The sequence below is a fragment of the Elaeis guineensis genome, chromosome 6 (assembly GCF_000442705.2).
Source record: "Elaeis guineensis isolate ETL-2024a chromosome 6, EG11, whole genome shotgun sequence".
Classification (NCBI taxonomy): domain Eukaryota; kingdom Viridiplantae; phylum Streptophyta; class Magnoliopsida; order Arecales; family Arecaceae; genus Elaeis; species Elaeis guineensis.
The window spans coordinates 18,807,428-18,833,977 of NC_025998.2; the positions used below are offsets into that span (position 1 = coordinate 18,807,428).

The window sequence follows — 26,550 nt, forward strand, 5'->3', positions numbered from 1 at the left end:
AACTATGATTGGCCAATTGGAGGCGTGCCAAGTGAATGGACAATCTTCTTTTTTCATCGATTCTCTTTAATTTTTTGAGTTAAAGAATAGATGGCGACCATCCATCCTTCCAACCTTATCCATTCACCCTCTGATGACCTCAATCAAATACAAAATTAATTTATTCAAATTATTGCACCCATCCAACTCACTCTCCTTATATGTTACTCATGCAACCCACCAAAAAGTCATCTTATTTTGAGAGATTATGTGTAACAACACAAGAGAGTCACTCAAAAAGATTAGCTGAAAGATATTATTCAGGTTCTTTGATCCTATATAAGTATCCAGATCTTTCCAGCAAATAATCGATGTAGAACTAAATATATATCCATATGGATTCTCACATATTTCTCCTATTTAAGCTTCGGTATCCTTGTCAAGCTAAAGATCCATATATATTTGGGCTAGATTGACTCTGATACCATTTATGACAATTCAGGATCTCATTCAAAAAGATTAATGAAAAGGTATTATTTACATATCTTGATCTTATATAAGTATCCAATATCTTTTCAATAAATAATGACATGAAATTAAATATTCATCCATATAGATTCTCATATTATGTTTGTATCTATTATGTAAAGCTTATCAACTATATCAACCAATCCATCATTATAATGTTCAGATACCCCTCCATCTAGCTAGTAAACCATATCCTATCTTTCATTGTATATTATATATTCGATTCAAAAAAAAATTTATCCTGCCGTTCTTTTCTCTCCAATATTCCTCTCATATTGAACCTTGTATGATGGTGAGGTTGTCAGGCACAAAAAATTGGAGGCGTGCCAAGGCTACTGAGTCACGTGCTTCTCAATTGAAGCACATCTGGACCATTTGCATCTCTTCTACTTGGTAAGCACTCTTTTGAGTGTAAATGAATGTGCAGAATAAAATACTATATTGATAGAAAAAAATTATTTGATAGAATGATTCTACTATATATATATATATATATATATATATATATATATATATATATATATATATTGCATCATCTAATAATAAGTCAACATATCATTTATTAGTAAAAAAATTTGCACTATTATCTAAACTTGATTGGAAGTTTTAAATGAAAAAATTTTTAATTAACTATGATTGGTCCGTTGAAAGCTTCTACTTCTTTGGAACGGGAAAAGTTCACTTTTTTAGATGATGTGCCGGTTTGTTATTGAACGATATAAAATATAAATAATAAAATTATTACAACCAATATATATATATATATATATATATATATATATATATATATATATATATATATATTGCATCATCTAATAATAAGTCAACACATCATTTATTAGTAAAAAAATTTGTACTATTATCTAAACTTGATTGGAAGTTTTAAATGAAAAATTTTTTAATTAACTATGATTGGTCCGTTGAAAGTTTCTACTTTTTTGGAACGAGAAAAGTTCACTTTCTTAGATGATGTGCCGGTTTGTTATTGAACGATGTAAAATATAAATAATAAAATTGTTATAACCAATAATTTCTCCTCGACATGGTCCCGACAATACTTTTGCAGCTCTGAAAGAGCTTTGTACCCATCAATGATCCTATCAATGAGAAATTATTGTTTAGAATGATTTTATCGTATATACCTTACATCATCTAATAACAAGCTAATACATCATTTATTAGTGAAAAAGTTTGCACCATGATCTAAGCTTTATTAAAAATTTTAAATAAAAAAAAAATTCTCGTTAACTATGATTGGCCAATTGAGAATTTTTATTTTTTTTGAATAAAAAAAATATTTTTTTTTGACATTGTAATGATTTGTTATTGAATAGTGTAAGGTACATTTGGTAGAACCTTTCTGATCAATTATTTTTTCATACCGGATAGGCCACCCAAATCTCACGGTGGACAACATGTCACATTAATCTTCATATTTTATAAATTTTAGATCGTACGTTATCCACCGCGCATATGCTTCCGAGAATTGCACCGGTCCACTTGGGCGTGATCCAGGCAATGATTTCTCTCAGGTCTAAAGGTTTCACACAAATCAAAGGCCTTGATTATGCTGCACCGATCACCAAATGGGTCATAATCCGTTGATTTCTTGCTGTTGCTTCCATAAAGAAAATGTAACTCCACCGGTATGAGGCGAACAGCACCTTCCTCCATGGATACCCCCACGAAGAAGTCTACATGAAGTGACTTTCTTAGCAATAATATAATCTCATGGTGAACTCCTGACATTTTTATTGAGGCAGAGTACCATGCCATGACCAACATCATATGCAAACTTGTATGGTTACGATACTTGCCATTGAAGCTTGGTATTACATACCATAGTAGATGCAACTCCCCAGTGACAGTCAAACAGCCTTATACATGATGGCCAGCCCGGTGTTTCATGAGTGGACTGGACATATCAAGTTGGACGATCATATTGAAAGAAATTACAAAATGGTACCATCACTTTATTTCATCTCAACATCATCTTATAGATATCTTCACCAAGGTACCTAGTAAAGCGAAATTTCATATGGTAATGTACAAGCTGGGGGTTTTTCCACTTTATATATACCAGCTGGAGGAGTACTAGGCAACCAATTATGCTCTCATTTCTCCATTATCATTGAGATCTATTTCCATACTTGTACTCTTTATAATTACGAGTTCTTTGTCTATATTTTTATTAGGAAATTTAGTCAAGTACACGCACCACTATCATCTTATCATAATTATTTGGATTTATTTTCATATTTATGCACTTTATAATTATGGATAATTATTAGGATCTATTTCCATATTTATCCTCTTTACGATCGTAGGTTATTTTGATCCATTTCCATACTTGTGCTCTCGACAACCATGAAATATTTTATTGTTGACTTCCATTATTATTGTGCATGTCTTTTAGCTATTTCTAAATTTATGAGACTTATATTTCTTACTGTCCTAGAAATTATGTGATTTGTATATATATATATATATGAGATTTTATCCCTTTCAACCAATTTTCTCATATAATTTTAGCATTAATTTAGTATTTAATATCAAATATATTTGTGGTATACTATAAAAATGTTAGGCATTATTTCGAGATCCTTTTTTGCTAGAACAATTGGTTCCATGAATAAGGTTTACTGGAAACTTGCTACCCTGTTCCAGGGATCCATTTCTAGGCCATAGACGGCCTACATCCAAGTACACCATTGTTAATCAAGCTACTATAAAAAAAAAAATAATCGAGAAAAATGGGCCAAAAATGGATAAATGCGGGAAACAAAGAATCTATGGATATGATACCTGTATAATAACTTTTTTTATCTGAAACTGGATTAGATACAGATTAAATATCAGTATATCTATATCTATATTTTTATCTTAGAAATGCAAATATAGATATGAATATTATTCGAATGAAAAATTTATATTCATATTTATTTTAAATTAATACGGATATATTTCGAATACTAGAAGCATATATATAATTATGGATATAACTTAAATAATTAAATTTGATGACTACGGAATAAAAAATATTATTGAATAGATGATGATTCAAGTTAATAACATATTTATATGGTTATATATTTTTTTTAAAAATTATTAAATATTATATAAAATTATATAGGATTACACGTAAATTCGAATATTCGGATACGGATCGGATAATTATCTATCTATATTCATATCTATTTTTCTTTGATGGATATGGATTCGGATCCGGACGTGAGTCAGATCCTCAAATTTCTTTACATATCCAAATTGATTTGGATACGAAGATCTAGATGGATAATATCCATATTACTTTCACCTCTATTTCTATCCGTTATTTATTTTAAAAGGAAGGTACTTGAATTATAAAATTCGGATATATTGCCTATTATTTTATCAAAAATGCAGAAGATAGTGGATTTCTTTTAGAAAGAATGTCTCAATGTTCAAGTTTCTTCCCAAACAAATGCCATAATTTGGTAGGCTAAATTATTTTGGTTCCCTAGAAACTATTCACTAGATATTCCAAAGAAGCCTTTTAAACTTTGTATAAGATTCTCACAATGACTCAAATCTGCTCACTTAATTTGTGCCACGATTTCTGGACTACTAGGGCGTCAGCTTCACAGAGTATAAGGAGACCAACATAGGCACTGAAAAGTCAAAAGGATGACTCTCAGCTCGCTAAGAAATTAGATGCACCAACATGGTCATACATCGTACTAATTATCTTGTCTTCTTGCTTCGGACCAATCATCCAGATGAGCTCATGATGAAAAATGCCCACAGAAAGAAGATGAGGTGATTGGTATGGTCACACAAAGTAGGATACATCTTTTGTAACTCTTCAGACGATTCATACTCTGATAAAGGATTATCTTCACCTTCAACGCCACTTGCAAGAATTATTCTTTAAAAAAAAACAAAAACTTACTTGCAAGAAATCAAGCTTATCCACGCTTAAAATAAGGCTACAATTTGATCATATATGGAGTAATCAAATTGTGGTAGAACTAGAGCTTATCTTGACACCAACATGCATTTGGGGTGCTTTATAAAGTTCTCCCCTTAATGGCCTCATAGCCAAGCATGCAAAAGAACCCAAATTCAAGCTGGAAAAAAGAATCACCACACAAAAAATAATAAGTTCAAGGTAATATCGTATCTGTCGAACATTTAAGTAATGATATATCTTTTGCACATTTACTAGGACACATCCATACTAAAGTCACTCCAACAACATCAAGCCCAAGCCTTGAGTATTCATGCTTAATCACACAGCACAAGCCAATAATCTCTGACCTCACTTGGAATGCATAAAGGAGGTCTGGAGAATTCGATGAGAAAAAATGATGATGAAGAAACCTTCAGTCCAAACAGTTTCAGCTTTCAAGCCCTTGTTCTTGCTCCATGTATGACAAGAATGTATATGAGCTGTGTTGCTGAAAGAATGATTAAGAAAGCCTCTATGGTTCTCTGCAAAATCCAATGTATAATTAAGCAAACTAGAATTGTTAGAGAGAGGAGAGCTTGTAACCATTGTAACTTTATTCTTTTATCTTCTATAAAAGAAAATAGTCATATCAGAGACATCTTTCATTCTCATTTTTTTTACAAATTAGAGAACATGTCACTTTTGATTAGATTTTTAACATGAGATCAATGAGGCTCTCTTTTCCCCTCCTTTTCCTCTACAGAGGAGAAGAGACAAACCCCTAATATTTTCTTTTGTTTTTTCTTTTCAACTCTAGAATCCCATAATTATCAAAGCATTCATATTTGTAATTGCAGTGGAAGCCAGTAAAGAAGCTAATTGAAATGTTTTATGAAGTAATTGGAGAAACCATAATAGTTGTCAGTTGAGGATGCCTCTCATGTACATAAAACTAGGCGGTTTCCAGTTTTTCTTTGAAAGGTTCAATCAAGTTGGATTCCTTTATACACATAAATTAATCTTCCTTTTTTTTTTTTCAGAAAGAAATATGCATAAACAAATTACAAACTTCTTATTAACCTGGAAAATAAAGGAAATCACCAAAGCATATGGCTGACCAAAGAAAATAAAGAAGAAGCAATCATCAGTATCTTATATCTATCTTAAAGACAACTAATCCCTTCTAATGTTCTATGCAATTCTCTTCTAAATTATTAACCATTTGCACCTATGCTAATGCATAGGCCTGCAAATGGGTCGAGTTTAGTGCCAGTCCAGCTTGACATTAAATTGAGCACCCCAACAACTATTAGCTCTGTTGGTCAGCACATTTCTTTAAGGACTTGCTTTTGAAGGAGGTCCAGTATTTAAATCCTAGATATTGCTCAAAAACTATTAATTGGAGCATGTTAGCACCAAGTCTAAAATTTAGATCCAGATTCCAAATTAGGTTAATACTGAGACCTATTTTAAAAGAATGGTTGCTTTATTTTCAATAATGAACGCACTTTCCACCAACAGAGGCCTAAACTTGCAGACCAACTTCTCCTTCCATAAGGAACATCATTCACATAACAAAATCCATCTAAACATCCACAAGTAGCAGGAATTTATGGAGACAAATAGCTGGTGTTCCCTTACCAGCCGAGCATTTCTCCCCTCCAATTCAATCTCTTTGCATGCCAAACTGCAAGTATCAATGGAACATTTTAGTTCTCTTCATGGTCAGAGTTCTGTGATATTTTCTTGTGCCAAAATGTTCATTAGAACACATGAAGAAACTTTGACTTACCCCATTGCAAGTAAAGTAAGAGCCCATGCTGCAATACCAGAAGATACTGCCGATGGCAAGCTATCATAGTTCCAGGAGCGGATGTGGTCGACTCCGGCGATGGCTGTAGCTGCACCAACAACTCCAGCTACCAGTGCAAATATCACCATAAAACCGGTCGCGCCATTCCCAATTGGAAAGAATATCGGCGAGAAGTGAGCTGGAACTTCAAATCCCGGTCCTGCCAGTTCCAAAACCACCAAACTAATGATAAATTTCTGAAAGAAAAGAAGAAAGAAATCATCATACCATACAGTGATGATCCTTACCTATGGTGAAACCCCGATGGATGGCAACGTCGAGGGCCCAACCTGAAATGGTTGCCACTATGGCATACATGCAGAAGTTGAGGACTAGAAGAAGAGAAGCAATAGGCTTTACACCATCCCCGGCCATTGATTAGATGCAACAATGTGAGATACCTGAACTTAAGAAGATGAGGATGATGGAAGCTTTGATGGAATAACTGATGATATATATTGCGAGTTTGCCAGTTAGACTCTGTTCTTTTCTTGTGGGGTGATGGAAGGATCGAGTGTTTGTCGGGCTACGAAGGCGAAGGGGTTTAGTATTGTTCTTTTGAATCGAATCAGTTCCTTACATTGGAGGGAATTCTATGCGGCCGTAAGGCTTGCACTTTATTCTTCTAATAGCTAAGCCCATCTTTTGCTAAAGGATAGGAAAATTTTTTTTAGCTCTTTCCTGAGCTGTCAATAAGTGTAATTGGTGTGTAATGCTGATATGTTGACTTCCGGTGGTATTCTTTTGAACTAGTTTTGAGTACTTTCAGGCAAAACGCAGTCATGTCTTATCATCAGAAATTTCCATGCTCTTATCAAAATTTCAAATTTCTTACTTTGAAACTCAATGGACACGAGGGCATTTTGTTAGAACAAGTTCAGACACTAGAAAAATTTAAGGCACCAGGGAATGTTGTCTTCACTTTGGGTAGAAAAAGTTTTCTGCACCCAGTAAAGCATCTAGGAGAGTACATTGTCTCCTAGTTGTTGACAACCTAAAGTAAATCTAAAATGCATTGCTTCCGAACTCTAAAGAATACATATGCGAGTAGTTTTTTGCCTGCTATAGGTGTTTGATGTTAAAGTGCTGAGGTGTTTGATTATTTAGGAGTCTCTACTTGCTTCAGCTAATAGTGAATTCTCGCATCTTCTATCTTGTTAGGATTTGACGCCTCGAGATTCAGTCCACATTGAGCCCACAGCGAGGTTCGCGGCGAAAAACGGAGTCCAACGAGACCAAGATCACCTGAATCGGAGCTCGGATGGAGGAGATACGAGCTTTTAAAGTCGGCACGAGAATCGAGGCGGCGGAGGACTGCCGGCGACCGGCGGCGGGCTGCAGCGGCGCGGCCGCAGGCGGCGGTGCGCGGGACGCCCGACCTAGGCCCGCGGTCTAGACGGGCGCGCGGCCCAGGCCATCGCGCGCGGGCCGGCCCAGGCCAGCGGCCTGCTGGCCCCCTTGCCCCGGTCCACCGTGGACCGCATGGGCGTTTCCCACGCGTTTCTCGCGATCCACGGCACTATTCCGTGGACCGGAGCGCGATCCAACGGCCCAGGTGGCTCCCGGTCTTGATCCAACGGTGTGGGATGCTGATTTGGCTTGTTTAGGACTCTTAAACCTAATTAGATTAGGTTTAAACTCTGTTTAAGCCTTTAAAAAGGCCCGTGACGAAACAGAGGGGTAAGTGGTTCATTTTCTCGCCGCCGTACGAACCCGAGAAGAGAGAGAGAGGAGAGAGCGCTGTGAGAGAAGGAGCAGGAGGCTCCTGGACAGCGGTCGCCAGGCTCTTCAGGAGTTCAGGGGGGTCTCCAAGAGAGAGAGAGCTTTTGTGAGGGAAACTTCAGGTGAGAGAGAATTGGGTGTACAAGGGTTGAGGGTGAGGTCTCCTCTTGTAAAATTTCTTTTTCATAGTGAAGTTTGCATGCCCCGTGGAGGCAAGCCCTTTTGTGGTTGATCCATGTATTTTGATTGTTTTTTTTTTGTTTTGTTTCTTCTTTCTTCCTGCTGCATCGCGTGGTACTGAAAGGATCTTGGGAGGTGGTGTCCTGGCCAGACATCCACCCCAACAAGTGGTATCAGAGCAAGGCGGTACAAGAACGCAGATGGTAGTGGTGGTGAGCAAGACTGAAGATGGAGAAAACAGGAACAATCAAGATGGAGATCAACAAGTTCGATGGTAAGAGCAATTTCTCCTTGTGGCAGGCAAGGGTGAAGGACGTGCTCATCCAACAGGGGTTGATCGATGCTCTCTTGTGCGATGAGAAGCCGACCACCATGGAGGTGCGGGATTGAAAACAGCTACAGATGTAGGCGGTGAGTACCATCCGCATGTACCTGACGGATGAGGTGGTGATCCATGTACTGAGCGAGACTTCTCCGACGGTGCTGTGGTCGAAGCTCGAGGAGTTGTACATGGCGAAGTCTCTCACCAACACTCTTTTCCTCTGGAGGCAGTTTTACTAACTGCGGATGACTGAGGGACAGAACGTGCTGGAGCATCTGAGCCACTTCCAGAAGATCCTCACCGACCTTCTCAGCGTTGGCGAGAACGTTGAGGAGAAGACCAGGGCGCTGGTTTTGCTGACGTCGCTTCCCTCTTCGTACGAGTCATTGGTGACTGCTCTTCTAATGGGGAAGAGCACTATCAAGATGGACGAGGTCACCGCGGCGATACTCCAGAACGAGGTTCTCAGGAGGGAGAACCCAACTTCGAGCTCAGGTATCGATAGCTCAGCTTTGGTGGCTTCTGGAGGTGCAGGAAGCGGTAGACGGAGCGACAGGAGATCGCAACGAGGGCGGTCTAAGTCCAGGAGGGACTTAAGCAAAACCAGGTGTTACCGGTGTGAAGAGTTGGGGCATCTAGCTAGAGATTGCCCTCAACTGAAAAATTGGACGGTGGCTGCTGTAGCGACGGCCGACAGTGATTCAGATGGAGATGTCCTGAAGATATCTGACGAGATATCTACTTCTTCCCAGCAGTGGATATTAGATTCAGCATGCCCTATTATGTGTGTTGCAGAGAGGAGCAGTTTGACTCCCTGGAGAACAGTGAGAGCACTGTATATCTGCCGGATGGATCGAGCTGTGCGATCAGAGGCATTGGGACGGTCAGCTGGAGGACACATGACGGTGCAGTGAGGAGATTGGGGGAGGTCCGATACATACCCGATTTCAGGCAGAATCTTATCTCACTTAGCAGACTGGATTCGAGAGACTACAGGACGGTAGCTGGTGGAGGAATCCTGAGGGTGCTACGCGGCAATAGAATTGTGCTGGAGGGAAAGAAGGGGAGCAGAGGACATTATTACCTGGCAGGGAGCCCAGTGCGAGGTGGAGCTTCGGGAGCCAGGTGGAGCCCAGAGCGAGGTGGAGCTCCAGGAGGTGGATCAGGCACGAGATAGGAGACTCGAGAGGACGAGAGGCGACGTCGCAAGGTGAGATTCCTATTGCCGCAGGATGATGTTCCGAGCAGGTCTCAGATCAGGAAGAGCACAGCATACGATGGAGATGGGATCGAGCAGCCTGGCTCGACTCTCATGTTTGCCCATCCATGATCAGCAGGCGATTGCCCCAGGGCATGGGGGCGAGGAGATCCAGAAGCTCTCGGAGTTTAGAGGAGGTCGAATATCGAGTCGAGGTGGAGATTGTTAGGATTTGACATCTCAAGATTCAGCCCACATTGAGCCCACAGCAAGGTTCGCGGCGAAAAACGGAGTCCAACGAGACTAAGATCATCTGAATCGGAGCTCGGATGGAGGAGATACGAGCTTTTGAAGTCGGCACGAGAATCGAGGTGGCGGAGGACCGCCGGCGACAGGCGGCGGGCGGCAGCGGCACGGCCGCAGGCGGTGGCGCGCGGGACGCGCGACCCAGGCCCGCGGTCCAGGCGGGCGCGCGTGGGGCGCGCAGGCCCGCGCGCGCGGGCCGGCCCAGGCCAGCGGCCTGTTGGCCCCCTTGCCCCGGTCCACCGTGGACCGGATGGTCCACGGCGCGGCCTGTGGACCGCGTGGGCATTTTCCATGCATTTCTTGCGGTCCACGGTACTATTCTGTGGACTGGAGCGCGATCCAACGGCCCAGGTGGCTCCCGGTCTTGATCCGACGGTGTGGGATGCTGATTTGGCTTGTTTAGGACTCTTAAACCTAATTAGATTAGGTTTAAACTCTGTTTAAGCCTTTAAAAAGGCCTGTGACGAAACAGAGGGGTGAGTGGTTCGTTTTCTCGCCGCCATACGAACCCGAGAAGAGAGAGAGAGGAGAGAGCGCTGTGAGAGAAGAAGCAGGAGGCTCCTGGACAGCGGTCGCCAGGCTCTTCAGGGGTTCAGGGGGGTCTCCAAGAGAGAGAGAGCTTTTGTGAGGGAAACTTCAGGTGAGAGAGAATTGGGTGTACAAGGGTTGAGGGTGAGGTCTCCTCTTGTAAATTTTTTTTTTCATAGTGAAGTTTGCATGCCCCGTGGAGGCAAGCCATTTTGTGGCTGATCCACGTATTTTGATTGTTTTTCTTTTGTTTTATTTCTTCTTTCTTCCTGCTGCATCGCGTGGTACTGAAAGGATCTTGGGAGGTGGTGTCCTGGCCAGACATCCACCCCAACATATCTAAATATGAATTAGGGCTTGTCCTAGTAGTCACATCCCTATGCATAACGTTGCTCCCAGTGCTCTTTATTCAAATAATATCAATTTTTTTTTATAAAACTAATGCACTTTTTAATTTATTTACAGGAACGATGCAAAACTATAATGATGTTTTTTTTGATAGAAAATGCCATTTCAAATGACATTTCTTCACTTCATGTCATCTCCTCCCCCCGTCTCTCATTGAATCAAAAGATCAAAAAAAAATATATATATTTTTAAAAATGTCATTTCAAATGGCATTTTTGAAAGCGCCATTTGAAATGGTATTTTCAAAGATGCCATAACATATGGTATTTTCTTAGTTACACCCCCTCATTTACGGTTAATTTTAAAAAAAAAATTAAAATAATATCGAGCTCAAATTATTTATAAAAATACTGCTCAGAAGAAAGTCATCCTTTGAAAGGATGACTTTCTTTGCCAACTCACCAACCTAACCACCAGCTGGAGATCAGGTGGAAGAGAGAAATGAGTCGTCCTTTGATAAGGCGGCTTTATAAATCGTCCTTTGATAGAGCGACTCTCTCCTTTTCTATATCTCAAAGGACGACTCTCCTCTTTTCTTCTATGTCTTTCTTTCTCTGTAAATAATATTTTTTTTTATTTTAAGTTAATATTATTAACTTTAAAATATAAATATAAATAAGCAAATATCCTTTATTTGGAATCAATAAAAATATCAAAAAAATTAAAATTTTTAAGAATATTAAAAAGTCAAAACTTAGATTTTAGTTCAAATTTTTTTCAAATCCGAAATTTTTAAAACTTTCATTTCTCAAAACGAATAGGTTAAAAGATCTCAAAATTTATTAAAAATTATTTTATAACTCACTAACATCCAAAGATCAGTTATCGTAAATTTTGATTTTAAAAAAATATATATTTTATATATAAAATATAGTCCTTCATATAAGTGCTAGTTTCCTGACTTAAAAAATTTTTAGGATCCGTAACGACAGATAGTTACAATTGGCTTCAATAAATTTTGACAAGATAAGTTTAATTCAAAGTAGTTTATAATTCAATCTTTGATTCAAAGTAGTTTGAATTAAATTTATCTTGTCAAAATTTATTGAAGCCAGTTGGATATAATTGGTGACTATCTGCTGTTACGGATCCTAAAAATTTTCTAAATCAGAAAGCTAGTACTTATATGGAGGGTTATATAAAATATATATTTTATTAAAATCAAAATTGATGGTAATTGATCTTTGGATGTTAGTAAGTCATAAAATAATTTTTAATAAATTTTGATACCCTTTAACCTATTCGTTCTGAAAAAAAAATTTTAAAAGTTTCAGGTTTGAAAAAAATTTGAACTAAAACTCAAATTTTGACTTCTTATTCTTAAAGATTTTAATTTTTTTGATATTTTTATTGATTCCAAATAAGAGATATTTTCTTATTTATATTTATGTTTTAAAGTTAATGGAGAGTAAAATAAATGAAGATATTAACTTAAAATAACGAAATGTAAATAAATAAAACATAGAAAGAAAGGGGACAGAGATACCTACATGAGGATGCAGGCATCTACATCCCTCATGTATGCGCCTACATGAGGATGTAGGCATGTAGGCACCTACATCCCTCATGTAGGCACCTACATCACAGTAAGAAGGGGGACAGAGATACCTACATGAGGGATGTAGGCGCCTACATCCCTCATGTATGCGCCTACATGAGGATGTAAGCATGTAGGTGCCTACATTCTTATATAGACACCTACATCCTGATGTGCACTTATGCTTGCATGTTACACCCGTGACTTGCTTGGCACCCATGACTCACCCGTGACTTGCTTGGCACCTATAACCCAACAGGAGTGAGCCAGGATATAGGCGTCTAGAGGGATCAGGATGTAGGTGCATAGGCACCTTAAGTGCCTATATCTGGGTTGTAGGCGCCTATGACCCAGATGTAGGTGGCTACATCTCGATTGTAGGCGCCTACATCCTAGATGTAGGCACCTATATCTGGGTTGTTTTATAATTTTAGGTGATTACATCTGATCTTATTTTAGGTGGCTTCTTCCATCACTTTTATATATTTATAAATCATCGAATTAGTTCGGAATATCCACTCCTTTATCTTCTTTTTCTTCCATTTCTTTCAGAATCTCTAGCTCTTATCCTCGCAATCATCTCTACTCACCTTTTAAATCCAAATAAAAAATCTCTTTCTCAAGCTAAAAACCTCCTTTCATCTCCTTCTCGGCCAATGGATCCAAAGATGCGTCTTCCCCAATGCCAAAAAGCAAGCAGAAGTGAAGAAAGCAAAAGTGGAGAAGAAAGCAGAAGGAGAAGAGGAAGAGAAGCAAGTAAAGCACCATCACCTTCTCCTTCAAGATCACCTCCTCCGAGAACTCCTTCTTCAAGATCACTTCCTCCGAGAACTCCAGTAAGTGATAAAAATATTCTCTCTAGCCGTATTGTTGATATGAATTTTTTAGATTCAGAGGGATTTGAGATTGCAAACTTAATTAGAGCCATGGGATGGAAATTTATCTACACTGCTGAAGTCCCAATATTTATGAAGTTAATTAAAAAATTTTATGAAAATATTCATTTAAAGAGCATACCGTATCATCTTCATTTAAGAGAAAAAAAAAAATTATTTAGATGATGAAATACTAGGAGAAATTCTAAAACTTCCAACCATAGGTGAGCTACGAGATAGTAGAAGAGATAGAACTACAAGAGTAGAAATTGTTATTGGGATAGAGGATCATGATCAATTCCAGAAAATTCATGGAAGATATTTAAATATTGAAATAAGACTACTCCATATAATTATTTGCTGGATTATACAACCTCGGGCTGAAGGATTTGATACTGTAACAGAGAAGGATTTAGCAATTATGTATCATGTAGTCAAATATATCACACTCAACCTTCCAAGAATGATAATCAAGGTTATGCAAAAAGGGATGGGTAGGGCACAGACGTCTCTGCCTTATGTCATGATGGTAACCCATGTCTTTAAATATTATGGAGTAAGAATTCAGGGTGAACAATCAATAAAATTAGATAGAGGTAGCAAAATCAATGAAAGAGCCCAGCACAGAATGCACTGGTTTAAAATTGATGGTAAGTGGATTAGAAAGGATGGAAGGAGAAAATATATGGACGAAAATATTTCAGCGGAGGAAGAAAGAGCTAGGAGTGAAGCAGGACCTTCTTCCAGGAGGAGGAGTGAAGCAGGACCTTCTAGGTCTATGGAGGGTATAGAACCTATTGAGCAAATGAGGTGACTTCAAATATGGTCAGTACAATCGCTCGAGAGGTTGTATCTATTCTTCAGTCATCATCTTCAGGAGAGAGCAATGCACGTATGGATTATAGCGGGATACATAGTTCTTCTTCGTTCGAGCAAAAATTGGACAATCTTATTTCAGCAGTGTAGGATATAAGATAGGACATTCATAATTTAGTCTGTTGTATCGAAGAATTAGAAAGATGATCGCCTCATATAGACATGTAACATCATCGCATCACAGGATATATACAACCAAAAATTACTACATCATCGCACCACAGAATATAATCTAATACTTCGGATCAGCTTGAACAGCAGGATGATAGCAATGAGCAGATGAGGATGGACGGGTAGATGAGAATGTCCTAGAGGAGGATAGCTGACTAGAAAGACGCATCTTTGGCATTGGGAAAGACGTATCTTTGGAGCCATCTTTCAAAGGTTGGCCGGAGATGGAAAGAAGATTTTTGGTTTGAGATTTAAGATGTGAGTGGAGATGGTATGATGGTTATGGAGATGGAAGCTAGAGATTTTGAGAGGAATGAAAAGAAAAGGGAAAGAAGATGAAATTGACTAATTCGGTGCCTTAGATCCAATGAATATAAAAGTGGTGGAATGAAGGTACCTAAAATCGGAACCAATAGAATGGATGTAGGCGTCTACATCAGGGACGTAGGCGCCTATGTCTCTTATTTTTATTTTTTTATTTTAAGTTAATATTCTTATTTATTTTATTATATATTAATTTTAAAATATAAATATAAATAAGTAAATACTTTCTATTTGGAATCAATAAAAATATCAAAAAAAAAAAAATCTTTAAGAATAAGAAGCTAAAACTTGGATTTTAGTTCAATTTTTTTTTTCAAACTTGAAACTTTTAAAACTTTCTTTTTTCAGAACGAATAGGTTAAAAGATTTCAAAATTTATTAAAAATTATTTTGTGACTCACTAACATCCAAGGATCAATTACCATCAATTTTGGTTCTAAAAAAATATATATTTTATATAGCCCTCCATATAGGTGTTAGTTTTCTGACTTAAAAGTTTTTCAGAATCCGTAACGCCAAATAGTCATAAATTATGCCTAACTGACTTCAAAAATGTAAGTTTAATTCAAACTTCTTTGGTTCAATTATAAACTACTTTGAATTAAACTTGCTAAAATTTGTTGAAGCCAGTTGAACACAATTTGTGCTGAAAATTTTTTTAAGTCAGAAAACTAGCACCTACATGGAGGCTATATAAAATATATATTTTTTTGAAACCAAAATTGATGGTCATTATGTTAATGAGTCATAAAATAATTTTTAATAAATTTTGAGATCCTTTAATTTGTTCGTTCGAAAGTTTTAAAAGTTTCAGATTTGAAAAAAAATTGAACTAAAATCGACTTGGATTTTAATTTTTTTGTTATTTTTATTGATTCCAAATAGGATATTTACTTATTTATATTTATATTTTAAAGTTAATAAAGAGTAAAATAAATGAGCATATAGAAAAGGGAAGAATTTGAACTAAAATCTATGACTTGGATTTTAATTTTTCTGATATTTTTATTGATTCCAAATAGATAATATTTGCTTATTTATATTTATGTTTTAAAATTAGTGTAGAGTAAAATAAATGAAGATATAGAAAAGGGGAAAGTCATCCTATGAAAGGACGACTTATAAAGACGGGTAAATGAGGATATAAAAAAAGAGAGCATCGCCCTACGAAAGGGCAACTTATAAAGCCATCTTATCAAAGGGCGATTCATTTCTCTCGTCCATCTGGCCCCCAGCTGGTGGTTAGGTTGGTGAGTTGGCAAAGAAAAGGGAAGAGTCGCTCTATGAAAGGGCAACTTATAAACTGCTTTATCAAAGAGCAACTCATTTCTCTCATCCATTTGGCCCCCAGCTGGTGGTTAGGTTGGTGAGTTGGCAAAGAAAGTCGTCCTTTCAAAAGGCACTTTTTTTTTAGCAGTATTTTCGTAAATAATTTGAGTTCGGCATTATTTTGGTAATTTTTTTAAAATTTAACCGTAAATAGGTAAAAAATTTAAATTTTTTTGAATGGAAGGGAGATGTGACCAAGAAAATGCTATTTGTTATGGTATTTTTGAAAATGTCATTTCAAATGGCGCTTTCAAAAATATCATTTGAAATGATATTTTTGATAACGCCATTTAAAATGATACTCTCAAAAATGCTATTACAAATGATGATTTTTTTTTGATCTTTTTAATCTTTTGATTCTACATGGGATGGAGGGAGGAGATGACGTGGAACGAAGAAATGTCATTTGAAATGATATTTTTTATCAAAAAAATATTATTTGAAATAATATTTTATTATTTTATATCATTTCTGTAAATAAATTGAAAGATATATTAATTTTATATTTATTTTAATATTATTTAGGTAAAGCAATCGTTCCTCCTGTGAATCCGAATTCACTATCGTGGATTTTACAAAGTAAAAGACCGTACAACTTGGATAGCTATATTGCCACCTCTCTCTCTCTCTCTATATATATATATAATGCGATCCTTTTTATTTCGAGAACGCAGCAACCATCCACGAGGATGTGGTGGCTATCAAGAGCTTCTCAACTCTACGGTACAAAATACATAGTAGAGGATCGGAACTCTACTGATATATTGCCAAGGGAATAGCTTTTTTTGTGTGTGCGTGTAGAAATTGTTTGTCAATACTTTTTGACAAATTTGGAAGCCAAAAAATTGTGTTGTTTTTGACTCTCTTTCTTTATTCCCCACTTTGATTGCTTGAAAACCCTAGCCCCTCAATCTTGATTATTTTAGGCCAAGCCTCAATCAGCTTTCTATTGTTTAGCAAATTGGGTTCCATGGCAGCCCCTGAGGATGTTTTTATGGTTTCTTTTATTCACTTGGCAGGTCCTCAAAAAAATTGTTTGCACAATTTTTTTAAAGATCAGGATAATATAATTTGCCTTGCAATACATATATATATATATATATATATATATATATAAAATGGACAAGTGGAGATCTTCATTAAAATCGAAAAAGATAATCACAGTAAACCGGCCAATAAACCAGGCGCAACCTAGCGTTGTTTGTGCGATCCCGTCGCTTCGCAATGGCCCTAAGCAAACCAGTCGCACCACCCCGCACGACGTGGCCGAGCGAATCGGGCCGAACGGAGTTGCAAACTGCCAACGAAGTTATTTTAAAAATAACTCCCCCGCCTTTCCATCTCTCCTTTTAGACGCTTTTAGATGCGGAAAAATCAAATCCTGGGGATTCGCGCCCTCCTCCAAGCCAGCCGTCCCCAGCCTTACTGAAAAAATAATAATTAAAAAAAAAAAAAGACAGAGGAAAAAAACGAGAGCAAGGAATAGAGCAGACAGGCAGCCTCGTCGGCAGGGAAAACAGCTGACATGACGCTGTCTCTCTCTGTCGTCTGTCTCTCTTTCTCTCTCTTTCTCCGCCTAAAAGAAAGAAAGCCAACCAAGAGAGAGAGGGCCTTGTTTTAATTTCTGTTAGGGTTTCGGAGGGAGGGAGGAAGACGCCTTTCTTTTTTTTTTTTTTTTTTGCCTTTTTCTTTTCTTCCGTCTGCTTCCCATCCCCCACCAAACCAAACATTGTCGGCGTTTTGGACCCACGGAGGTGTTCCCGGCTCCCATCGCCATGGCAGGCCCGTCCTCCCCCTCCTTCTCTACCTCTCCTTCTCCCAGAGGAGGACGTCCTACGCGGAGAAGAAGGTATGAGAACACCTCTTGCCGCTACTATCGTGCTCAAACGTCTCTTTCCATTTAGTGGTGGTTGCATTTTGATCTATTTACTTGTTCATGGGCGGGGAATGGTTGGTGATGTTAGGTTGGTTCCTGAGGAGTTACCAGGATTTATTCATGGATTGGAGCGTATGGAAAATGGGACGGTGTTAGGATAGCATTAGTGCCTAATGTTTGCTTGCTCATGAAAGAAAGAGCGATTTGTTGGTTTCTTGGACCGCATTAGTGCCTACATTGACAACAAAAATTGTTAGACGCTGTTTTTTTTTTTTTTTTTTTTTTAATTAAGGGGGGAAATTAAAAAGCGGAACGAAGGAAAGTAAGTACTCGATAGCGAGACACTAGAAATAAGAGGGAAAAAATGGGATTTTGGGAGACAGAGTTGCACTCCGTGCCGCTAGGAAACTTCTTGTTATCACTGCCCCACAAGAGAGTTTTGTATTTTAGGGAAAGACATTTACTGATGTATTTTTTTTATATATTTAGTCTTATGTGAACTTTGATAAATCTTGTACCTTGACTATGGATGCTTTCAGGTCCTTAACTTTCCCCGCTATCTCTCCACCTACCTCTATCTTGTACCTTAACATTCACTGCCAATCTTCTTTCCTTAAGCACCAAAACAGATTTCCCACTGCCACCGCCTACAGTCACTGCCAATCTTCTTTCCTTAAGCACCAAAACAGATTTCCCACTGCCACCGCCTCCATAGTTGTAGCATAATAAAGGACATATTTACAACAAGTTGCACAAAAAGTAACTACTTCTGCAAACTAACAAATATTTTATCACTATAGGCTGCAGTCACATTCACCTTCAGAAGTAAATAGAAAGTCCAGTTCTTGGTGACTATTCGATTGATAACATAAGAAAGTAAATAGAAATATAAATTTATGTGGTACATGTAAATAATAACTCAGAAAGTATGTAGAACTCTTTTTTATGATTGAAAAGTATGTAGAACTCTTGTGAATAGTAAATGTATGTAATAAAAAGTTCGAGAAGACATCTTACTTGAAGATATTAAAATGAAATGAAAATGGGAAAAAAATTGATTTTATCTGATAATGCAAATATTAAGGCAGTGTTCGATTCCTGGTTAGGTGGTGGATAAGAGAAAGTTACCAGCTTAACCAGCCAAACAACACCAAAAAAGTTGACGGATAACTTTGTTCAGTGAAAGGGGAGAAAAGCCAGTTAACCTGGCTAACTTTATTCATGGGGCTGGAAGCTCCTCTAGCCTTTATTTTACCCCCTTTTTACCCCTGGTGTCGGTAATTTATCATTCCTTTTCACTTTCACCTCACTGTCCCTGAGTCACTGCTACCTCTCTCTTTTCTCCTTGGTTCCAGATTTGTAGAGGCCCTCTCGCTGGCTGCTTTGTCGCCTCTTGTTGGTGACTTGAGACACATGCATGGGTCCCTTCATGAGCCTTGTTCATGGTTGAGTAGCTGCTGTGGATTTTTTGTAGTCCTTGTTTGAGCCCAATTCAGTCTATCTTCCTCTTTGTTGGGTTTGGCTGGCCAGAGAACCACCACTGCTGGATCTTGGATTGGCATTGGTTGCTGAGGTCTCCTTCATGCCTGATCTTGCCTTGACTTTTCAATTATCATCTTCTTCGACCTTGAACCATGGATGCCCTGTCCCTATCGTGTAGCAGCTGCCTTCTTCTCCGGCTCTAGTAGTGTCTCTTGGTTGCCACGAGCTCTCCAGAGGTGTGTTGCTACCTCCCTTCCTCTTAGCAGTGGCATTAATGGTGGATTAAGCACCGACCAAATAGCAAACAACTTTATTCACTTGTTCCTTGGTTAGGAGCTAAACACTAATGGTTAAATCTATTTAGAGGGTGGTTGGCTATTCAGCAACCAAACATCGCCCAACTGTTATTTAAGGCACTTGAGCAACACTAGACTTGAGGTCTGACTATCTAGGGATAGATGGTGATGCATAGAAGAACCTAGGAAAGGGATTAAATTTTGTTTTGGGCTATTTATTTGTTTTCTTGAACCTGTTTATGGAAGAACAATAATCAGTTTTTAAGATCAAGGACAAATGGAAGGCTCATTGAACCTGCCATAGATCTTTTGTGATGGCGGAATATAGGAGGAATTAAATTCTCAAGTGTTTTTGTTAATAAGTTGCTTTGTAGTAGACTTACAAATAAAAATCAACAAGCAGTGAGTGTTATGTACTATAACGAGGATTAAATGATAAATAGTTGAATATAAAGACAGAATATGCTAGAAAGCATTTGAGAAATAATGGAAGCAGTGTTCCGAAACCCTGTTGATCTATCAAGATGTCCCATTTGATCCATCACCTATGTGCTGTCATGGGTTGGGCAAATTTTGGGGGCCGGATTTGCCTATGAATGATTCAACCTGTTGACTTAGAGTGGTTCAACTATTTGAACTGCTCCATGTCAACTTGCAGTTCCACTATATAAAATATAAGGAAAAATGAGAAACCCCATCTCTTTATTTGATCTCAAATTCCTCTTTGCCATCTCCCTTTATCTAGTCCAATCACCATCAAGGGTTTCGTCGATATGTCAGGACTCTTTGATGCTTGAATCTTGCAAATGGTTTTTTCGCCCTCGCACTATTTGTTGATGATGACCAAGAGGGTGGAAGAGTGTGTTGATGTGGTGATGGTGAAGAGAGTTCCATAGGTGAGAAATGGTGGAGCTCGTAGGCCACCAACTGCTATGCTTTCCTTGCTGTCTCATCAAGCAGGTTACTAATGCCCTCATGGTTGTTGCCTTTCAGCATTTGGTCAATGAAACTGCTAGCAGGCATGATTGCCAATTTAAGGGTGAAGGGTGGTCAGCTTTGCTATTAACAGGCTTGCCTAAGGATATGCAGCGACTAGGAAGGAGAGATCTCAAATGGTGGAGGGAGGATTAATACTGGAGTCGTGTTGGGGGTACATTAATGTCATGGGGTTTTGGTGAAGGAAAGGGCTTGTTAAGTTAATCGAACCATGCTCTTGATCTAGACACAATGAGTGCCATGGTGAAGTCGGGATTGAGGGAGGGAGGCAGCAAATAGGTAAGAACTAAAGTGGAGAAAAGGCTTTGGTCATAGAAGTGGAGAAAAGGTTTTAATCATAAAAAATAATAGTTGATAAAATAGTCAACCTATAGGGTAAAATTGGATTGTCTTGGAAGGTGTGCTAATGAAAGTATGGATAAGCACTCCATGAGTCAAGGGGACGGACCAGGAATATCAAAAAATTCCATCAAGGATAAGTAATTCAATTCCATCAATTATAAGAATTGTTGCATAATGCTTTACCGTATCATGTACTTGGGTTGCTTAGCCCATTCAGTTGCTAGAAAACAGACCTAGCTTGTACTCCAGCTAGTTTACTTTTCTAGCCTCATAACTTAGTTGTTAGTTTCTTTCTTTTTTTTTTTTTTTGCTTTAAAAAAAAAAAAAGAGAAGAACTTATGACAACATATGGATATATCCAATGAAGCTTAATGTTTCTTGTACTTCCCAATTTTCTAACCTTGTTCACATTGTCTAGTACTAAAGTAATGCAACATGTTGCTTATTTTATAGCCTATTTCATAAAGTTTTTAGCTACATGAAACATCAAATTATTATTTTAAAGGCAAAGGAAAAATCCAGTAGAATGGAACCATAGGCTTATTGCAGAATCCTGTGAGCACATGGTGATGGTTGCTTGGTAAGCCTAGACCCCCTACAATCCTTGTGAAGTGCCTAATTAGTGCTTGAATTTGTAATATGTTGGACTAGATTCCTTAAATAGTGAACGCACAGCTTTTGCATGCTAGCATGCATGTGTCGTGCCTTTGCTAAGAACAGGAACAAGGGCGAACATCCCTTTTAGCTAGTTTTATGGCATATGCACATCCATCTCTGATTTTTTTTTTTTTGACACATATTTATTGCGAGTTAGAAATGTCTCTGAGACTTTACATTTTTGATTCTTGGGTTGTGGATTCTTAGGACCACTGGTGGTTTGAATTATTTGAAATTTGAATATGATGTGGTTCTCACATGAATCTCATGATAATTGAAAGTGGGGTTTAGTTGCTTCTTAGAGTTTGTTTAAGGGAGGAGGCATTAAAAACTGTGTGAAACATATGATTTTAGTGCTGGGTTCTAAATTTGGATTAGAAATATATATATTTACATTATCAATCTTAAATTTTGTTATTTATACCAGTGAACTTTTTAATTTCCATCGATTGTTTCACCAGCATTGCACCTTTTTAAGCATGCTCATGACCATTCTTTATGTATGAAATCAAGAGTGATGGTATTTTGGTTACATGAATCAATCAATTTCTAATAAGTTTGTATCCTCAATAAAGATTTTTTTTAAAGTTAGCAATAATATTAAAGAAGTATTTATCAGTAATACAGAAGATGAAACAACTGAATAATATTACATTTTAATATTCTCTATCCTACAACATTGAATAATTAATGATGTAATTCAATCAAATTTTTAATATTCTGTAACATTGTAACTAATCTTCCCAAAATCTAGAAACAGCACATTTTTCCTGACTGAACATGTCTCTTAAATATCCACTTCCCTGCACCCAAATCCACTCACATGCCTGCCCCTAATTCTAGCAACAAGGTTTGGAGAAAAACCTCCATTATTTAGGGATGGGAGAAATGACCATTGTTTGGAAAGGTGATGCAATTGGTTGATTCATCATGGATAACTAAATCGATAGTAAGCAATTGATGATATTGCTTGGTGGCATGTAATTAATGGTGTGAGGCCTGTTCTTGCAGCTGGTGGTAGTGATTGGGTTTTTAAATCAGGTCCAAGAGCACCAATTTAAGAAATTTGACATGATTCAGATATTGGGATGTAAGCACATGTGCTAACACCAAAACATGGGAAGATGTGCAATAACTATACCAATGCATGTTATATCATGGTACAACACCAACCCAAAAAACTGGGAAAATTGCTTCATTGCTCAAAGAAAAAGAAAAAAAATGAACTATTACTGAAAGGAAGTGGGGGCTGCAAGGCCACATTACTCAAAAAATGTAGCAAATGATTCTTAGATTGTAGTGCTACAAGCTTATAATGAATATCCATAATAGTTTTATTCAGGGGGAGGAGGTCATAATCTATCAAATTATCACTTCTCTACAAGATCATCTTATCTTCATGGTTTCATTTTAATGTTTCTAATCATGAGAGTTAGCTATAGCCTATTGTTTATACTTGGCTTTATCTTAGCATATTTTGGTTATTGTAATTTAACTTTTGTATGTTTTAAAGCCTTATAGTTTACATTTTCAGATTAGGGCTTAACCATTCGATACTTCTTTTATTTTCAGATTTCATAATGTGATTAATAGGAGCAGTGAAATTCATGTTCTGTGGAATACTTTTTTTGAAAATTTAATGACAATCATGTGACATGATTTATGAATTTGATACTATATGGCTTGAAGAGTGAGTTTGGAGGATCTGCGAAAATACTGAGATCACAATGTTGGAAGAGTAACTCTATCCATACAATTACAATAGTTTAAACAAAAGTTTGCTGACTAGTATTTTTGGCCATATCAATTGGCTACTGGTTTGATACAATATTGGTATGTACCGTAGCAAGCTGAGGTATATCAGAGACAAAGGATTGGGATGAGAGGGAGAAACCCTAACCCTGACCCTTGGAGGAGGAGAACCTGAAACGGGGAAGGGGGTGGGAGAGATCGTACCAATCCAAATGCCTATAGGGGGATAGTGCTGGAATCAATTGAGGGCAACAGTGTCAGCATCCGTCAGTGTCGATCAAGGGTGAAGATGTCAGCTAGGATTCATAGAGTGGGGAAGATCAAAGTTGAACACAAATGGGGTGAAGAGGGTCGGGGGTTAAGGTGTTTGGCATCGGTGTCAGCATTGATCGAGGGTGAAGATGCTAGCTAGGGTTCATAGATTTTTTTCTTTTTTTTTTTTGGGGGGGGGGGGAGGGGGTGTTCGAACCATTTCGATTGGCCAAACAGTCTCATTTTGTTGGCTGGCTGGTTTGGTGCATCTGAACCGCTCGGCTTGGGACAGTTCAGCATTTTTGGTCTAGACCCCATTCATGCAATTGAGCTGATCTTCCATGGGATGGTGTTGAAACATGATTGATGTGTCATGCATCTTCAGTTTAAGGACATGCTATAAACTGATCGGGAGTTGTTACAGCTTATTCCTCTCATCTTGCTTGTAGAAGGAAATGAGAAAACGACAAGTCCTTGTGTTCATGCAGAAGAAGCTTTGAATTTAGTTTAGCTAGAATTGCATCGTCCCTTATTATCAGATCCATTTATTGAAACTGGTAGTTGAGTATTAGCTATACAACATAGAAAATTTGTGGGACTTGTAGTGCATTCTGACATTTGAATAAATAGAGGGGAAGGTGTAAAAATAAAACCCATCTGATCCCACTTACAGAGGCTGGGCATTAGATTGTTGATGGGATACTAAATTGGTCCTATGAAAAAGATCACTATAACAGCAATGCAGCCTGCGGCAGGCAGCAATGCAACATGCGACAAAGATAAATGCTGAAATCCACCACGAACTAGGATGACTATAGAGAGAGATGAGAGCCAGGTGAAGGAGAGCGGTAATTAGGGAAATAATGAAACTCAAACAAATCTCCAAGTTTTAATTCTTTTGGTTATTCACCACCACTTAGGTTTGAAGTTTTAACCTGTGACCTCTCTTACGGAGAGATGGGTGCCAACTAGCTTCGCTGGCAGTTGCTAATTTAAAAATATTTCTGTGAAAGCTTGTGCACTCATGTGTAGTCCCATATTGGCTATGTACTAGATAGATTTTGGATGCTTATATGAGGTCAAGAAATCCAAACAACACTTTTCGGTTAACTTTTTGGGGGTGAAGTCCTAGGTTGCATATATGGTATCATAGTAGATCCAGCCCATAGTCTATGTGGATTAGGGGATGCTGCAGCATGGCCTTGTTTGGGTCAACCATGGGTTGGTGGTATTTATGATTGGATTTGAATGGATTTGGACACTTAGCTAGATTCAGGGCTTAAACGGGGGGAGTTTTCAAATTGTTTATGCATGGGGCAGATCTTAGGTACTTGTATAAAGCTAAGGAACCAGATAACACCTTCTAGCTAGGCGTTTGGGATGAGGTCTGGGTTGTTACAATTTCAGTATTGAATGTTGGTTTAAATATGTTATGTTGGAAAGAAAAGTTTGAAACCATGAATAAAATTAGGTTAAAATTTTCTTTGCTCACAGACAACTCACAAAAATTATTTCAGTAACAGTAATTTTATTTATTTATTTTTCAGATCACATACCAGAAGAAAGAAAATGTGCCAGATTTGTCATAAAGCTCTTCAACTTGTAATTGATCCTCTATCATTTTCATTGTCGTCTATTGTTGATTATAGGATTTTGAATTAAGTGTCACTGCCTGTGATTTTATAATGTTTAACTTCTTTGATGTATTTGATGTGTTTTCTCATCTCATTATTTTTCAAGTTTCATTTTATGCAGCCGGATGCTTTGCATTTTTAGTTCTGTTGTTAATATTGAATGAGTATGGTGCATTGAGTAATCGCAGAAGTTAACTATGGTAGCATTATTGGAAGGCCCCATTTAAGCATGCAGCATATGCATTTCTTTTCAGGGATTTGGGAGTCTCAATGACACTCCTTCACAGAATCACAGTACCTTTAAGAGCTAGAGCTTGTTGTGTTGGTGATCTTGCAAAAATTTTTGTGACCTTGGTCGGTCCATGCTGTATTATAGAACACAGATGTGACATTTTTCTTTCCTCAAGAACTTTATCTTTTCTGAATCATAGGGCTAATACCCCCTTTTTAAGTTGTATTTCTCCTAATGGAATGTTCCTCACTTTTAGGTATGATGGTGGTTTGAGCTGCAACAATCATACAATCTTGCATTGAGAGCTAGATTCTCGTCCTTCTGATACTATAAGCAGATATATTGCATTAGACAAGGACATGTTTGGAGAATTAGGGAATGAAGCCACCGGTCCGGGAGCCATATACATATATTTTTGTACCATAATATTGACATCCAGTGAATGATTCAGGCAGTTCCATATATATTTATTCAGGTTCAGTTACATGACTAATATAGTGCAGTCTAATTCTTTGTTATATATGTTTCTTTTTTGGCGCATCTTTGTTATATTTGTTTACTTGCGGTGCTCGACTACATATTCTTCAGATACGTGACATTCATGTATTTCACCTGTGTATTCCCCCCCAGTGCATCGCACTCTAGTATTTTACCTTTTTTATCCAGTGCGGTAATGTAAAGCTGTTCATGGTGGCTTCAGCCATAAGGTAGATGCAAAATAATTTACGGTGATGGTAATTTGCAGGTCGGCCATGTGGTATACTCCTAAGGGTGGTATCTCTTGGGTGTATCAGTCATCTGTTTATACTGATGCAGAAATCCATTGGTGGTTGGGAATTTTGATTCAGGAGAAAAAAAGATGAGAATTTCTTTTGCTGCTCAGGATGTACATCTAGCCAATTGGATGGGAGAAATTTTCAGTTTCTTATTTACTATTTCTATCTCTATTATAGGATGCCTTGTGC

At 37.8% G+C, this 26,550-nt stretch overlaps 1 protein-coding gene and 1 long non-coding RNA gene across 3 annotated transcripts; one reads left to right on the top strand and one right to left on the bottom strand.

Annotated features, from left to right (window-relative positions):
* Positions 1-4,604: 4,604 nt before the first annotated feature.
* LOC105047019 (membrane protein PM19L) lies at positions 4,605-6,716 on the bottom strand. Its single transcript, XM_010925792.4, has 4 exons — positions 6,539-6,716; positions 6,231-6,450; positions 6,080-6,125; positions 4,605-4,980 (listed from the first exon to the last, which is right to left on the bottom strand). The coding sequence occupies exons 1-4, from the start codon at positions 6,663-6,665 to the stop codon at positions 4,894-4,896; spliced, it is 480 nt and encodes a 159-aa protein (XP_010924094.1). The 5' UTR covers positions 6,666-6,716; the 3' UTR covers positions 4,605-4,893.
* A 10,867-nt stretch (positions 6,717-17,583) lies between these two features.
* LOC140858517 (uncharacterized) lies at positions 17,584-26,074 on the top strand. Of its 2 annotated transcripts, XR_012142072.1 has the most exons (4): positions 17,584-17,915; positions 25,267-25,321; positions 25,608-25,707; positions 25,842-26,074. It is a non-coding gene; the product is annotated as an uncharacterized lncRNA (long non-coding RNA). The 2 variants fall into 2 exon arrangements; XR_012142071.1 differs by lacking the exons at positions 25,267-25,321; positions 25,608-25,707.
* The last annotated feature ends 476 nt before the right edge of the window (positions 26,075-26,550 follow it).

Bases quoted from the DNA above. Each gene is read 5' to 3' on its own strand.
- LOC105047019 (XM_010925792.4), bottom strand. From the start codon at position 6,665: ATGGCCGGGGATGGTGTAAAGCCTATTGCTTCTCTTCTTCTAGTCCTC. The intron at 6,126-6,230 runs GTAAGTCAAAGT...TGATACTTGCAG, and splicing joins CTTACTTTACTTGCAATGGG to TTTGGCATGCAAAGAGATTG. The intron at 4,981-6,079 runs GTAAGGGAACAC...TGGATTTTGCAG, and splicing joins AGGGGAGAAATGCTCGGCTG to AGAACCATAGAGGCTTTCTT.